Source organism: Notamacropus eugenii, chromosome 3 (assembly GCF_028372415.1).
Source record: "Notamacropus eugenii isolate mMacEug1 chromosome 3, mMacEug1.pri_v2, whole genome shotgun sequence".
NCBI lineage: Eukaryota > Metazoa > Chordata > Mammalia > Diprotodontia > Macropodidae > Notamacropus > Notamacropus eugenii.
The window spans coordinates 55,064,436-55,081,645 of NC_092874.1; the positions used below are offsets into that span (position 1 = coordinate 55,064,436).

Below are 17,210 nucleotides of genomic sequence, written 5' to 3' on the forward strand. Positions count from 1 at the left end.
TTTTGGTAGTTAATGAATTAATAAGTGATTAATTAAATACTTTAAATGCATGAATAAGTGCTTGTTTGTGGATTAAATTGATGCTAAAATCAGTATTCAAAAAGATCTTGGCAGTCAAAGACCTAACAAGATGAAGTCTAAATCCCATAAATGTGAAGCCCCATACTTAGGTTAAAAAGAAAAAAAAAATCAGGTTTGAAATCAGGAAAGATTTGGATAAAATATAGAATTTATTTCTCTCCTTCCCCTGGGCAGAGTTCTAGCCCTTTTAATAAAAAAGTTTTTCAGAAGAAGAAAGAGGGTAAAAAAAAAAAAAAAGCAGTCAAGTAACACTAACCAAGCGTGACCCAAGGGAGGGATATGCATTTTCTTCTCTTCAGGGCCAAACTATATCATCATAAGGCATAATGTTACTCTTGGTAACAATGTAACTGTAATGGGATTTTTTTCAGTATTGCTTCAAGGGCTGCATAGGAAACACTGAAGGGCTACCAATTCTATATATTTCTGATTTCTTTTCCTTTAAAGAATATTTAATGAAGAGTAAAATGGGTAGAACCAAGAGAACACTGTATAGAGTAACAGCAACGGTGAACAACTAAGTTATTCTGAGTATTATAAATACATCAACTACAAATGACTTATAAAGGAAGATGCTATCTACTTCTAGAGAAATAATTAATAAATAGTATATATAATATGGTTTCACATATATATTATATATAAATTTTCAAACATACATACACATATTCATATACATACATATATCCATATTCATCCATACACACACACATACACATATATGAATGGTGGTCTTTCCTAGTGGGGAGGGGAGAAGGGAGACAGTTCAGAACTTAAAATGTAATTAAAAATTCATTAATCTAAATTTTTAAAAAAGAATATTTGAGAGGTAAAAAATTACTATTGTGAATTTCCTGTCTGTTATCCCAAATTTAGAAAGGATCACTGTAACCTATTTGCCTCTTTAACTTCATGATTATCTCTTGCCCATAATTTATATTACACAATGCCATCCCATTTATTCTCCCCTGGCTGGGAACATCTGTCTGGGTTAGATAAAAAAAGAAATGCAGCTAATGATTGCCAACATACTGATGAACATTTAATCCAAAACATCTCACTCTGTCTTTGCATACATATTGACAAAGTGCTTGTTAAAAATATTTCCTTTTGGGATATTTACATAGAATTATTTCTGCATCACTTAGTAAAAGACATTTAGAATCTACACATACACAAATAGCTAAGTGAAGAGGTGTTTTCTAATTTCTAATTGGGAAAATGCCTTCATGAGCTTTCAAATAAGCATTCTATCAGCACAGATGTGACAAAACTGGATTTCTAAATAAATTTTATTTAGTGTTAAACTGAATGGCACACACTCTTAAATCTAGTCCTGTGTGTAAGACAATGCTAAAAAATGACAGTGATTCATATTCTCTACATCTCTACATCACAAATTTTGAGAAAAACAGGCATATATTCCTTTGTTTCTCTCTTGAAAGATTATTGAAGTTTCCATCTGTAGTAGGCATCACTCTGAAGGCTTGTGTACAGAGAATAGAAGAGGTATAGACTCTTCTGTTTCCTGCAGCTAAGATGATAGATAGATGGCAGATAGAAAAATAGATGGATAGAGAGATGACAGAGATAGTGCATTTATTAAACACTCACTGTATCAAGCAAATGAGTCAATGCAAGACAGTCTTTGCACCTAAGGAGGTTACATTCTAATGGGGGAAGACAATACATAAAAAGGAGCTGGAAGGGGGTGAGGCAGGGGACACATGGGGATCCATCAGGCCAAGGCATAGATCTAGGCAAGCCAAGGTGAAAGCTCACCAATCAGGGCCCGGCTTGTTTCTTGGAGCTGGAGTGAGGAGATAGAGAGGACAGCTTAAGAAAATCCTAATCACTCTCCAAAATCAATCAATATGCATTGGTGAAGCACTTTCTCTATGCCCAGCATTGTACTTAAACCTGGGAATCTAGTGCCTACAAGAGTTTCTATTGTAATGCGGGAGACAGGCACACATAGACACACACTTGATATTTTCAGAATGGATGGAAGGTATTCTTAGAAGGGAAGGCTCTAGGAGCTGGTGGAGCTGGGAAAGGCTTCCTACAGAACTGGGCATTTGAGCTCTCTTGAAGGAGACAGGGATGCTAAGAGAAAAGATGAAGAAAGAGTAAATTCTAGGCATGGGGCACAGTCAGTGCAAAAACTTGGAGATGGGAGTGCCGTCGATAAAGAATGGCAACCAGGCCAGTATGGCTGAACCATAAAGAAAGTGGAGAGTAGAGGTGTGTAAGAAGACTGGAAAGATAGGAAGAAATCAGGTTGTAAAGGTCTTTAAATGACAGATTTTATCTGTCATTTAAAGGTAATAGGAGCTCCTGTGGTTTGAGTGTATATGGGGGGAGTGTTGGGGGCATGATCAGACCTATGCTTCAGGAAAATCCTTTTGGCAGCTATGTGGAAAATTGTTTGGAGTGGGGAGAGACTTGAAATAGGGAATTCAGTTAGGAGGCTATGGCAATAGTCCAGCTGAGAAGAATTGGGACCTGAACTAGCTGTTAGTGGTGTGAGTAGCAAGGAAGCAGAATACAGAGACATACTACAGAGGCCACATCTTGCAAGATTTGGCAATGATTGAATATATTAGGTGAATGATAATGAGGAGTCAAGAATGATGGCAAGGTTTCAAACCTATTTGACTAGGAGAGTGGTGGCCCTCTACGGCAATGGGAGAGTTCAGAAGAGGACTGGTTTGGTGGGGCGGAAGTTGGGGGATGAGCTCTATTAGGGATATGCTGTGTTTGGTATGTATGTCTAAGACATTCACTTAAAAATGTCTAAAAGGCAGCCGGTAATAAAGATCTGCAATCAGGAGAGAGACTAGGATTGTAGCATGGACCTGGGAATTATCAGAGTAGAGATAATCTAACCAATAAGAATGGATATCATCACAAATAGAAAAAAATAGAGGATCCAAGTCAGAGTTGCTCCCTCTCACTGTAGCTGAATTTACTGGGTTCAACCCTGCTTATAAAACCTATAAAATATAGGTTTATAAAATATATTTAATAAATTTAAAAAATTTGTAATTACCTATAAAATGGTCTCCTCTCACATTTCTTTTATTCCAAAAGATCTAAAGTTGGAAAAGACATTAGATATCACTTCGTGTGACGACCATCTTTTTACACATGAGAAAATTGGAATTGAGACAACCATTTTGCCCAAGGCCACACATACGGTAAGAAACAACCAGGATATATACCCAGGTCCCCATCCCCTATTTGTCATGGTGGAGGGGCTTGTGTAGCTAAATAAAAGTATGAGCTATGCTGTGCAGGGTTACCCAAGATGGACAAGTCATAGTGGAGAGTTCTGACAAAAGGTGATCCACTGTAGGAAATGACAAACCAATCCAGAATCTTTGCCAAGAAAACCCTATATACAGAATTAAAATGATAAAAAATAAATCAGAAGATGGGCCCCTCAGGTCAGAAGCTGTCAACCAGGCAAGCATGGAGGATACCTAGAAGTAGCTCCAGTACTAATGAAGCAAGAGTCAATGCTGAAAGGAAGCTCAACTCCAGATACATTTGGTGGCAAAAGGAAAGTCTTATGCTATAAAGATCAGTACTGCACAGGAACCTGGAATGTAAGCCATATAATAAGAAGGCAAGATTCATTGGAAAAGAACCTAACATTGGAAAAGATTGAAGGCAAAAGGAAAGGGACATGGCAGAGGATGAGATGGACAGATAGTAGTATCAATGAACATGAACTCAGACTATAAGAGACAGTGGAGGGTAGAAGGGTTTGGTATGCTTTGGCCCATGGGGTCACAGAGAGTCAGTCACTGCTGACAGATAGAATAACAACCAATGTTAGACTCCAAATCAGTTCTATTTCCATGATACCATATCTCCTTGTATTAAGAATAGGCTTCATTACCTTAATAAGAGAGAAGGAATAAGTTTTTGGCAGGTAAGTATTTCAGTGGACAGAGCAGTAGACTTGGAATCAGGAGTTCACATCTGGCCTCAGACACCTACTATCTGTGTGACTCTAGACAAGTCACTTACCCGTTTGCCTCAGTTTCCTCATCTGTAAAATGAGCTGGAGAAGGAAGTGGCAAACTACTCCAGTATCTCTCCCAAGAAATCCCCAAATGGGGAAACCAAGAGTCAGGAAACAAAAGGCACTGGTGGACAACTTTACTAAGTAGCAGTGGAAAATGTATTGAAATTGGAGTGAGAAGACATGAGTTTTATTTCCTCCTCTAATGTTTACGAGCTGAGGGACCATGGGCAAGTTGCCCAGCTCCTCTGAATTTCAGTTTCCTCATTTGTACAAAGAAGTAGTATAGAAACTGCTGGCCTTGGAATAAAGACCTGAGTTCAGATTCTACCTTACAAGCTGTGTGACTCTGGCAAGTCACTTAGACTCTCATACTTAGTTTTCTCATCCATAAAATGGAGATAAAAGTATTCACAAGATTGTTATGAGGATTAAATTATTATATGAAACAAGACATTGTTTGCAAGATAATGATCATAGTTTACCCTTGAGCTGTCCTTTTAAAAATAAAAATATGCAGTTAGTCACAACACATAGTACAGATGATCTCTAGAATTGGAATTAGGAGGTATAAATGGAAACAAGACCAATTTTAAAAACACACCACACACTTTAACTCAGAAAATCAGTCAGTAAACATTTATTAAGCACCCACTAACTCTGTGACAGGCTCTGAACCTGGCACTGTGAATATGTTGCGAATATAATATAATGTGAATACAGACACAAAAGTGAGAATTCCTGATCACTAAGAGAATTTACAGTCTGGTTTGGTCCATAGCGTCAAGTGTTACAGAAGCGTAGAGGAAGATGAGGGCAGAAAGTTTTAAAATTATACTTCTGTTGTGTAAAGGTAATTCTACAAATATTAGAGAAAGTAGATAAGTATTGTGAATGGGGTGGGGTTTGGCTTGGGATTTCCAAGATACATTTAAAAGAAGTTTCTTATTCTCTAAGAAAAAATTGTTTTTCTCTAGCATCTTTCTAAGTTATAAACATCTTTTCAAGAATCGTGCATACAAAGGTCCAAAAGTTATTACTCTTTTCATAATTTGGGCATTGAGAACACCAATATCCCTACATAAACAAGTTGTCGCTTTAGGCAATTACTCATGGGCATGACATATGTACTAAGTGTGTATCCCTCATCTGTTGCCTTCTAAGTGAAAGAACATGTTCAGTGTTGCCTCTGAGCTCCCTCTGCCCCATTGCATCCCAGTTTGCCAAATATTTCAGCCGTTGCCTAAGGGAGGTTGGACATCCTGGAAGTCCATTTCTTGGAATAGCTCAGATCTCTTTGCATCATCAGACTTGACTTCCAGCTTTACTGCAGCTGGGCTTACTCCTTGCCTAAAGCCTTCTGGGGTTGCTGTTGTAGTTGTTCAATCGTTTTCAGTTGTGTCTGACTCTTTATGATCCCATTTGGGGTTTTCTTGGCAAAGATACTGGAGAGATTTGCTATTTCCTTTTCCAGCTCATTTTACAGATGAGAAAACTGAGGCAAACAGGATGAAGTGACTTGCCCAGGGTCACAGGACTCAGGGAGATGAGACTTCCTGCTTCTGGGCCCAGTGCTCTATCCCCCTGTGCCATCTAGCTGCTCTATTTGATGTTATGGATCAACTGAAATCCACTCTGTCCTTTCTTGATACCGTCTCCTCGTATTGTCTGCTGTAACGTTACACCTCCTTCTGCCCTCTCTGGCTGCTTCTTTAGTTTTTCTTTTGCTGATTCCACATTCTCCTCTCCATCCCTGGGTGATCTGATCTAATCTCTATGCAGATGATTCTACCTTCTCCTCAGGGTGCCCAGCCCACATTCCCAGCTTAGTTTCATTCATTGTCCATTGGCCTTTCAAAATCAACATTTCTAAAGATGAATTCATCTCCCTGCCATAGCAGATGCCTACATGTTAATGATCACATCATCTTCAGTCACCCAAGTCTATGAGCTTGAAGCCAACATCAACACTTTTCTTTACCTCACTCCACAGATTCAATCAATTGTCAGGCTTCAACTTTCACAACCTCACTCCATTGTCCAGACTCTTCTCCATTCCCACTGTAGTCACCATATTTTAGGCATTTAACTTTTCTCTTCTACACTAGTTTAAGTCTCCTAACTTCTCTAAATCTGTCTCTCCAACCCCTCCTCTGTATTCTTGCCCAAATAGTTATCCTAATGCACAATCATATTACTCTTCTCTTTAGAAAAAAATAAAAATTTCAGTGGTTCAACATGACTTACCAAAATGAAACGTAAGCTCTGAGCTGACACTGGAAATCCTTTATGATTTGTATCCAGCCATTTCATTTCACACGTGGATTGGAAGGCTGCCTGCTCAGTCACTTCCAGCTCTCAAATTCTATAAATCTACATTCCTTCCAAAGGGAACTACCCTGTTTTCCATTCTGATCAGACATCTCTGATTTGTTCTAGCCCCTGTGTTCGAAATAAAAATAAAGATGATAATGATTGATGATGATAGCTGGCATTTACATAGTGTTTTAAAGTTTACAAAGAATTTTATATTAACTCATTCAACAATTCTGGGAAGTAGGTATTATTATTGTACCCATTTTACAGATAAGTAGACTGAGAATGAGAGAAATTAAGTCACTTCTTCAGGTAAATAGACTCTGTGATAGGAAGAATATCTACCAGAGATTCCCATCAGGTAATCTGAGAGAGACGTTTTCCTTAAAAGTTACTAAAACTATTATTAAGATTTAATTGGCAGACAAGGTGGCATTGATGCCTTGTGGTCCTCCTCCTCCACTCACACACTCTGCACCATAGAAATGACTGCTGTAACATAAACTTCAAATGGTACCCCAAAGTCTGGAGATAAGGACTCTGGCTGCTGAAAGGTTTTTGCAATATTGATAATCACCAGTAACAAGTGACCCTCTAACAAGAAAAGAGGTTGCTCTAAGAAGGCTCATGTATTGTCCATATCAGTTGAACAAGGAGATAAAATTGCCGAGTTAGTTTCTCAAGCAGGAATTTGTGGCTGCTGTAGAAGTGATTGGAAACAAGATGATTTGATGAAGAATACCTCCAGAGAATTTGCAGATGACCCATGCTCCTCTTCCAAGTGTGCCAACATAGCTTCAGCACCTTCTTTGCTCTCAGCTGTTACTTGGTTGCTTATTTTTCCCAACATGACAGATGTCTACAAATTAATTTGTTCAGCTGAAAGCTGTGGAGCATGGTATCTTGAAACTTAGAGATTGCAGGCAGTAAGCAAGATTTATAGAGTATAAAGCCCTAAAACCTAAAGTGCATTAGTTGAACAATATGGCAGCTAAGACAACAGGAACTGAAAGATGTAGGCCATTGTAATTGAATAGTTTCAGCAGAAAGAACAATTACACAATGCGTTATTGGAATCTCCAATGCAGCCCAGACCACAGCATCTGATGCTACCTCCCAACAGCAGGGTGGAAAAGAGAAGAACTGGTTTATGTACTTAATAACTTTGATCAATAAATAATTGCTGACCCTCTGAGCATCAGTGAAGATCATTTCAGGCCTTCTCTTGAGGAACACCTGGCCTGCATCATCCCTGGAGCATCCCTAATGGCGGAATCATGTTGTAGTCATGATGATCAGTGGGAAAGCTATGTTGCAGAGGGCAATGCAACATGACAGGCCTTACAGAATCTACTTTCCAAGTTCATAGGGAATGAGGGATATAAATATGATGAACTTAATTCTGCAATAGACAAAACGACAAAAAAGCACTTTGCAAAGATTTTTTTTTTAAACTAATGTGCTGCTTTTGGTATTGATTGAGGCTGCAAAGAGTGGAAATGGGAAAAGAGTAAGAGGATGCTCAAGTTCTCCATGAGCATGCTAACAAACTGATTGAGGTTGCTAACTTAGCCTGTTCTATTTCAAACAATGAAGGTGTGACTGATTCTCACATCAGGGAAGCCCTCTGTCTTCGGGTTATCAATGATGCATCATCTTTGGCCAAAATCTACAAACTAACTGGTCTGGGAAAACATGGATCTTTTTAAAGAACAGTGGGGAAAAACAAGTTCAAGTTCTAATACCACTGATGACAGCTTCCATAGATTATTAATTGGATGTCTCAGAGAATCACAGTTTGGAAAATGTAAACAAGTGTGCAATTGCTCTCAGAGAAAAAGATGTTGATGGTCTAGACCACACTCCTGGTACCATTTGGGATTGGACAGCCAGTCAGACATGTAACATTAGAGATGGATAACCATGAATCTGGACCTATATTCATAAGGTTCTTGAGGTCATCAGACTGCTTTTAATACAGTTAGGTCACTTTTTACTGAACAAGTAGAAACTGCCATAGAAGTGCTCAGTTCTGATTCTGTCCAACAAATGGATTAAAATGAATTGAGGGATGTCTACATCAGAAAAGTTGTGTTGATGGTAAGGGCTCCTGAAGAGTTGGGACAATTCTGACTTTGAAATTGAAGAGCTGGTATGACTGGATGATTAATTTATTGTTGGTCAAAGTGCATGAGTTATTATGACTCAGCTTCCCCAAGAATAGAAAGCTTTTGATAAGAGAAGTGAGCAAATTGGATGTCCAGGTATCCACAAATGGGATGAATGTCAATGACATGATTGTCCTGGGAAAACAGATCTACATGATCATGATGGTAATGACAGATTTCACCAGAGATAAAGGACCAAGGCAGGATCAAGGATGGCTAAGTTGGGAAGAATCATTGCTGACCTTTGTCTAGACTTGGTCTGTAAATAGGTCCTCTTTGCGTACCTCCAGTGCATTGCATATAGCAGAGGTTCAGAACCTGAGCAGAGTGGATAGTGTGGTATCCTTGATCCTGGTGGTCAGAGTCCTGATGAATGCTGTGGTATAATCTGTAGAAAGTTCCTCATGTGTGACCTCCACCAAGTACCAGAAATCACAGGGAATGGCTTTCCTCAACCTTCCCAATATATCCTAGAAGATGAAGGCCCCAGAAAAGAAGTCTTTGACTTCTCTGAAGAGAGAGAAGCAAGACAAAATCCAAATGAAAATCATCTCGAAAGAAGCATGTGAATCCTGTGTAGGCCCTCAGTGAGCTCAGGACGATGGATACTAAGTACATAGAATGGTCTCTGCTGCTCCCACCATCCTACCACTATTATCTTCAAACTAACTCTCTGTGAATTATGGACATTTCCTGTTCATTCAAATGTATTTACTTATTATAAAGTTGATATTAGATGCTATGGGAATGCTTTTTTTTTTTAAGTCTGACTATATGATATCAATCTGAGAACAAGCTTGTATTTCAGTCAAGGATACTTTTAGATTCCAGAACCATTATTTCTAGTTGCAGTTTTAAAAAAATGCAAGCTTAAATAAAAACAAAAATTGAGAAGTCTATCTTAATGATAGAAGCTTTATATTGTGACTGAGATGTTTGTGTTTCCATCTGTGAACATAAAGGTGGGAAGTTACTCTAAGTATTCAGGAGGGGAGGTAGTTAAGAAAATATACCATACTATACAACTTTCTAACTCGAAAGCTTTTGTATTTGGAGGAGAGCACTGGCGCATGTTGCCATGGAGAAGGCTATCTTCCAAGAAACTAATTTGGGCATAGTTTGTTATTAAATTAAAAAGTGATCACAAGCAACAAGGCTTGACTGCTTGGGCATCTTGGTGAATAGAGTGTTTACCAAGTTTGGGAGTAGCCTTTGTGTTAAGGGAATTCTGCAAAATGACAATCTAGAAGAAATTTTAAAAATTGTAAAACAGTAATGCATAAAATTCAGTAAAACATAATGTCTCATGAAGAAAACTAATTACTTTTAGGACAGACTCAAAATTTTAATGCTTGGTTACAAATTACTAATGTACTTTGCTGCAGGACATTAATAAAATAGCCCTTTCAAAAAAAATAAAAAACTTAGTTGGCTCAGAGGCCTGAAGGCTCAGACAGCGGCCAAACTTCCTGATTATCTAAGCACAAAAAAATCCCTTGATTTCAAGTTGCAGCATGGGCCTGATTCTTGATACTCAACCCAGAGGCTGGGGAGCTGTGTTCAGCGGAATCAGTGTAATGTTTTTGCTAAATATCCTTGGCCAAAACTCTTCTCTCCTTGATGTGGCCAAGTAAATCTCTCGTTAACTATCAAATCTTCTAAGTGTTTCACTTTGTTCCAAGATTGAACTTGAGGTGCCACACCAACCTGGTTGACTCTAGTCTAGAAGAGATTCTCCCATCTATCTGTTGAATGACCTCCTGTGGGAGCCAAACTCAGGTGTTACTTTCCTGGTCCTCCAGGTCACCTCTCTGTCCTTAAGTAGTTCATGGGACTTTTACAGAGATCTCCTTTGCTCCTATCCACATTCTACCTTGTACCATGCTTTTTATTATCATTAGCATCATTATTTACATTGTATTTCTTCCCTGTTAAATTCTAAGTTCCTTGAGGGCACAAGGCTGTACCATTGTTCCTGTTTGTATAATAGGATTTTAGTATATAATAAAAACCCCTAAGACAGAGATACCCATGTGAAAGATGCTAATGAAAGAAGACATTCTATGTTGGTCTATCACCATCAGGGTGGGAGCAGCCTCCTTTTTATTGGCTGCATAGCTGGGACTGTCTAAATACACCTGACCAAGGACCACACTCTTATCTTTTGGGTGCCATCTAAGGGTAAAAGATCTGTTCACTCGTATCAGGCATTTCATGAACACTGTGTAGTAAAAGGGAAGAATCTGAAGGCTATTTTCCTGTCCTCTTAGGCCATGGCGCCCAAGAAGCAGACTTGGGCTCTTGGTCTTGCTTCATTTGCGCTTTTGAGTTCTAGGTGCAGGGCATCCTTGAAACGAGAGTTTATGCCTCAGGGACTGTGAGATCTAGGATTCCAGGAACCAATGTTGCTGCCTGCCCAGCAGGGAAACTCTCAGAGTATAGGATCCAGGGAGGCACCGGCAGGGCTGGAGAGGGTTGGAATTGGAACTTTGTGGGATTAATGCAGCAAATGAACTAAATTAATCCCTCTTTCCTCCCCAGAGACTTAAGTGGTGGAGAGCAAGAATTAACTTCCTTGGGGCTGGGCAGAGACTATTTGAACACTTGTTTTTGTCACACTTTGGAAGTAAATATTCCTTTGTAAATCTCTGGAAGATCTAAGTGGTTAAATGGAATTGGAGTGCTTAGATCTCCTAACATTGGGGAGAAACACTAACATTAGGGGCTTGAGCCAATGGCAGAGATGATATGGGAGCTCTTCTTCCATTCCACTCCAGGTTTGAATAAACCTGTCAAAGAGGTGAAATGTAACCCAACTGAACTTAAGGCAATGGAGACCAGAGCAATCACGGTTATATTTGTATACCCAGTGCCTAAAACATAACAGGCAATTCATTTTTGTTCAGTTAAACATAAAATTAACCCAATTACTTTCGGAGTTATCTCTCATTTGTGTACACTATCAAAATTATTTTGATCATTTCTTTACTTTTATCTGCAAACACCTCTCCCCCTTTTCCCCTGACAATTGTATTATCAAGTTTGAAATAAAAGACCATCCATATTTTTTATATCTATATCTATATCTATATATATGTACATATACATATGTATGTAGGTATTAAAACCAATCCTACAACTTTTCCTCCATATATACTACTCCATACTGAGAGGAGAAAACATTGAGGCAGATCTACCCAACCTTAATTAACTTTGAGAAAGGATCAGAAGAAATTATTTCCAGAATTTCTATTTTGCAAGAGGTAAAATTTCCAAAATATATTAAAAATATAAAACATCATGTATTAAGTCTTTTCTACCCTACCCAAGATATTATTCATATGGTAAAAATCAACAAAGAAGGCTCATTGTAGTATTATTACCTAATTGCAATGAATGTAGATTCTTTAGTAAAATTTGAGGACTCCTCCAACCCCTGCTAAACCAATTGATATCCTTGCCTACTACTGATTTTTAAAATTATTTTCAATTGAAACACCAAATAGATGTTTCCATACATGTAGTAGGAGACTTGACTATGAAAAGACCTTAATAGATGCTTGCTTTTCTTTCTGATTATATAGTGAATTCAATTTGTAGTTTTCAAAGTTATCTACTTATCTATCATTTTCCTGATGTCATGGTCCTCTTTGAAAACAAAGGACAAACATAACTTGTCTATGCTTGTTTATGGACTCCCTTCTGTTTTCTTTTAAAGTCTCAATATTGCTCTTTTATCCTTCCTTTTGTCTCTCCTCACTTTCTCCCTCCCTTCTTTCCTTCCCATTTTAACAATTTCCTCCCCTTTCCATGCCAATTGGGAAAAGTAGAGCCGTTGCAACAAATATATAGACCTGTAAAATTTTTTTTTAAAAATCCCACATTAGCAGTGCCTGAAAATACATGTCATAACTTATGTCCATTACTTTTCTGTAAAGTATCATAGGCAGCCTCACTATCAGACTTCTACAATCAGTTAATAATTTCATTGGGCAGAATTCCCACATATTTTAAGGTTTTCTCTTTATAATACTATTGTATAAGTTATTCTCCTGGTTCTGATCACTTCACTTTGCTTCAATTTATACAAATCTTCCTAGGTTTCTCCAAAATCATTCACTTTTTTCCCATGAAGCAGTAACATTTCACTGCATTCATATACTTTGTTCAGCTGCTCCCCAATACAGATAGGAGGGAGAATATCAGATTTCATTTTCAATTATGTAATTATTAGTGATTTGGAGCCTTTTTTCATAGGACTGTTGCCAGGACTTCCTCTGAAAACAGTCTGTATGTTTTGACCGTTAATTGGGGAAGTCATTTATAAATCTGAATCAGTCCCTTACATATCTTGGAAATGAGACATTTATCAAAGGAGCTTGCAGAAAACTTTTTTCTTCTCAGCTACCTCCTTTCCTTCCTTTCCCTCCTGGCTACTGTCCTAAACTTCATCAGTCCCCAGAAACTCAGCTCCCCCAAGTCCATTAGATCAAACCTGAAACTCATACTTTGACAGCCCCCACCACCACCCTTGTCCTTACTCTCTTCTCAGTATTATCAGTCTGTCTTCATCCGTTAAATTGTGAGCTCCTTGATGACAAGGCCTGTCTTTTGCCTTTTACCCTAGTGGTTAATACAGTGCCAACTGCAAAATAATTAACGTTTGACTCGGTGACCTAATTTTAACTATGCCGGTCTTGTGTGCAAAACCTTCACTTTATGTAATTAAAGCTATTTTATCTACTGTGATCCTTCCTATCCATTGTTTGGTCAAGAACTTTTCCCGTAGTCATAGAATTGCTACATAATGCAAAATGTTCATTAGTATCTCATTTGTTAAAACTACTTCCCAGTTTTGTTTTGATTTTTTGGCCAAATATGAAGTCCTAGCCCGGGTGATTGGGGTCTTTGGGTTTATCATACACTGTTATTTGTTTGCTTCCATATGCTACATACGACTTTCACTGATGGACCTCCTTTTAAAAAATCAATACCAGATCATTTTGATAATTGTTTTGTACTGTAGTTTGAGAGTTGGTACTTCTAGATTCCAACTAAAAATATTTTTAAGACAAAATGAGAAACAGCAAAACCCATCAACACATTGGGGAAGTCTGAAAAAAATGTAATTTGTAACACTTATCAATGTCACACCTACCTAAAGGGGTGGATTGGGAATGCCGTCTCATCTCTTTTGAGTCATGCTTGATTTTTATACATGGGACAGCTAGGTGGTGCAGTGGATAGAGCACCAGTGCAGGAGTCAGGACCTGAATTCAAATCTCACCTCAGACACTCACTAGCTGTGTGACCTTGGCCAAGTCACTTAACCCCAATTGCCTCATCCTGGCTCATCTCCAGTCATCCTGATGAATATCTATCTGGTCACTGGATCCGGATGGCTCAGGAGGGGAAAGTGAGGCTGGTGACCTGCACAGCTCTCCCTCATTCAAAGCAAAGTCAAGTGCAAGTCATGTCATTATTTCTGATGGCATGGTCTTCTTCAGCAACGAAGGACGAACACAGATTTTTATACATGTATCATCTTTTTCTCAAGTTCTATTCAGCTTCACATTATAAAAAATCTTTGTTAAATTTGTCCAAATCTGAAAGCACATTAAATCATCAACTATTAGTCTATTTCCCCCTGCAATTTGATAATTTTCTGTAAGTATTTAGATGTTATGCAGTGGACACATCCTATTGAATGGTGACTTGGCTAACTAAGCCATAACATGGCTTCCTTGCTTTTTCATTTGGTCTATTTTTACTATGGGCTTATCTGAAACCATCACTCTTTTGAGTTTTAGAGCATAACAGATTTTACTCCATCCCCTTAATTCTGAGAATCTTTGTGTTTCCAGTATTTGCCTTATTCAGGTCCAGGAATGGAAGCCTGGAAGCTAGTTTGGCCCTTACTCCTGTCACTGGATGGGGCCGCTGAATGACCACATGCTGGGGCTGAATTACCTCTCTCTGTGTGCTCATCTGGACCATTTTCCTGCTTTAGAATCAGGCTATTTCTTTCTTCACCTTAAATCTAACCTAGCTGGTCTCTGCTCCACATTTCCGCAGGGCACAGCTGTCTTTTTGTGCAATGCTGTAACAGATGAAGAGAGTTTCAAGACAAATCTCTTTGGTTTTAACATGCTTGGCACAGGATAGGCATACAAATGCTTATTTCTCCCCATCCCTCATTGTTTCTTCTGTACATTTTCAGAACTTTACTGGGATTTGGGCTCTACAAGATTTGAACACACCACTGCCTTCCCATAATTCCTCCCAATCACCACCTTCTGCTAAGGCCACTGAAAGAGATGAAAAGCTTGCCAACTTACTTACACAAGCACTCCAAAGAACTAAAAGGTCAGATCCACTAAGGAGACTTTTTTTAAAAATTGTACTGGCATATATTCAATTCTTAAGAAATTCAAAGGATAAATGGATGTGACATGCCTTAGGACATTGTTCGATAGCTATCGAACATCTCCTGAAGCAGCACTCACACATTTGCACACTGTAATTTGTAAACATGCTCTTTTACGGTGATTCATGGTTTTCAGTGGTATCCATATTGTCCCAGATCTATTATTTTAATATATTTAATTGTAACACCCAAATTCAAGACACTAAGTTTTTAGACAAATTCCATAGTTACTCAAAATCACCTTCTCCGTTGCAAGTCCTTTTCCTTGCAGTGCAAGTTATATTTTACCTGCTTATTCAGAAACAGTTTTATTTAAAAATTACATACACAACATGCAAGGTAGCAGACACCTCGACTTCAGTTGCATTTACTTATATAAAATACTTAATTCTTAAGAAAATACTAATAATCATCTTTATTCTTAATATTTACATTTGGTTATTAAAATGTACAGATGACACAAAAAATAAAACAAGAATTTTTACATATATATAAAAATATTTTCTGGTACACAATCTTTACCATTTGTGAAAAACACAAATTAAAAATAAAAACAAAAAACTCCTCTAAAACCCAGTAAATGTGGAGGATGAAGATGGGGAAGAGAGAAACATGGACAACAAACTATTCCCATTTTCTTCCTCCCAAACCTCTAAGATGTCATGTGAACTATGGTTTTCAGAATAGCTTGTAAAACCCAGAAATTCAGAAGTGTCTTCACTGGTTTGAAATAATTCCACTAAAGACTGTATTGGTGAACTACAAATACGGTTTTCTTCTTTTGTAGCAGGAAATTCTGCTTTGTTCTTTAAATATATTTCGACATTTTTCTGCTGACTTCTTTTTTTATTTCTCCCTAATACTATTTTTACTTTTCGCTGCAGCTTCCCAGAAGGCAAACTGTCTGTACTTTCAATATCCACTGCTTTGGGCTCTTCACCAGAGTGACTATGGGATATTATCTTGGCTTGACCAGTAGGCTGCTCTGGTGGACTGCTAAGACTAGAACCATCACCATGTGGGGAACTAGTACCTTTTTTCTTCTGACGGGTATCTGGAAAAATTGTACTATCTGACTTCCGTTTTAGTTGAGACACGTTTTTGTCTGTTTCATCAAAATCAGAAACATGCATAAAAGACTCTAGGACATATGGGCAGCATTCTGTTTTTAGTTCTTCTAAGTCTTTTTCATTTATAGTTCCTTTATGGTCAGAAACTTCAGGAGAATATTCTTGTATGTCTTTATTCAGAGGTAGTTGTACCAAATCCAGCTTAATGTTCTTCACTGGATTTATTACATAAGATTTTCTAGAATCAAAATGCTCTCCGAGTTTGCTTGTTGAGTTGTAAGGACATGGACTGCATGAAGCAAATGAATTTATAGGCTCTGAACTGAAGGCAACCTTCAGTGAAGGATCCCTGCTTTCTTGATATTGGAAGTCCTGTTTAATCACCTGTTGAGTAGCATTTCCCTGAGAGTCATTCAGGGAAACACGGTGCAATTCCAGCTGTTTGTCAGGTTCGTTCCTTGTATTTCCAATGATGGGGGCAAAAGATCCAACATTGCATTTTACTCTATAAAAAAAGAAGAAAAAACATTAGACTAGCTACTGAGGAGTCAAGCCATATCTTTGGAATTATCTTACCATACAAATCAGGAAAGACTGCAAGTGCATATTATGGGAAATCTAGGCATTCCATCCATTCCCAGTTGGTTTAACATATCACCCTAAACAAATGCCCTTTCTTTATTTTAATTTTTAAATAGGTGCCATTAAACCCATTTTACTCTGTGTATGGATTTTTTTTTTTGGTCATCTGTAAATCTAAGGTTGAAGATTCTGTACTGGAATGGAGAGGAAACTTAGTGAGCAGACTAATCTGGAAACCAGCAAGACCTGGGTGCCAGTCCTGCCTCTGACACAAATGGGCAGAGAGACCTACAACAATCCTTTAGCCTCTCAAGGAGCTGGACACTATTCCAAGACTTTAAGTCACAGAGAAGGTGCTGACATGCACTGGTAGAGGGAGCTTCCAACCAGGAGCTCACTGTATCAATGATGTAACAGATGAGTCTGAAAGAGCATCTTTTCAAGGAAGTGACCAGAAAAGTCTGTCGGCTATTCTAACCAGAAAAAAACAAACAACTCCCCCTCAAAAAGCTTCAGAGTTCTAAACCCTTCAC

The 17,210-nt window shown here is 38.2% G+C and overlaps 1 protein-coding gene and 1 pseudogene across 5 annotated transcripts in view; one reads left to right on the forward strand and one right to left on the reverse strand.

Moving 5' to 3' along the window:
• The first annotated feature begins 6,352 nt into the window (after positions 1-6,352).
• On the forward strand, positions 6,353-14,542 carry LOC140531809 (catenin alpha-1-like; annotated as a pseudogene).
• An 883-nt stretch (positions 14,543-15,425) lies between these two features.
• DBF4 (DBF4-CDC7 kinase regulatory subunit) overlaps positions 15,426-17,210 on the reverse strand; it is a 35,778-nt gene continuing 33,993 nt past the window's right edge. For all 5 annotated transcript variants that reach the window (XM_072651595.1, XM_072651593.1, XM_072651597.1 and 2 more), the window contains one exon: positions 15,426-16,600. In XM_072651595.1, the coding sequence (XP_072507696.1) occupies positions 15,592-16,600 (1,009 nt within the window). In that variant the 3' untranslated portion in view covers positions 15,426-15,591. The remainder of the gene's footprint in view (positions 16,601-17,210) is intronic.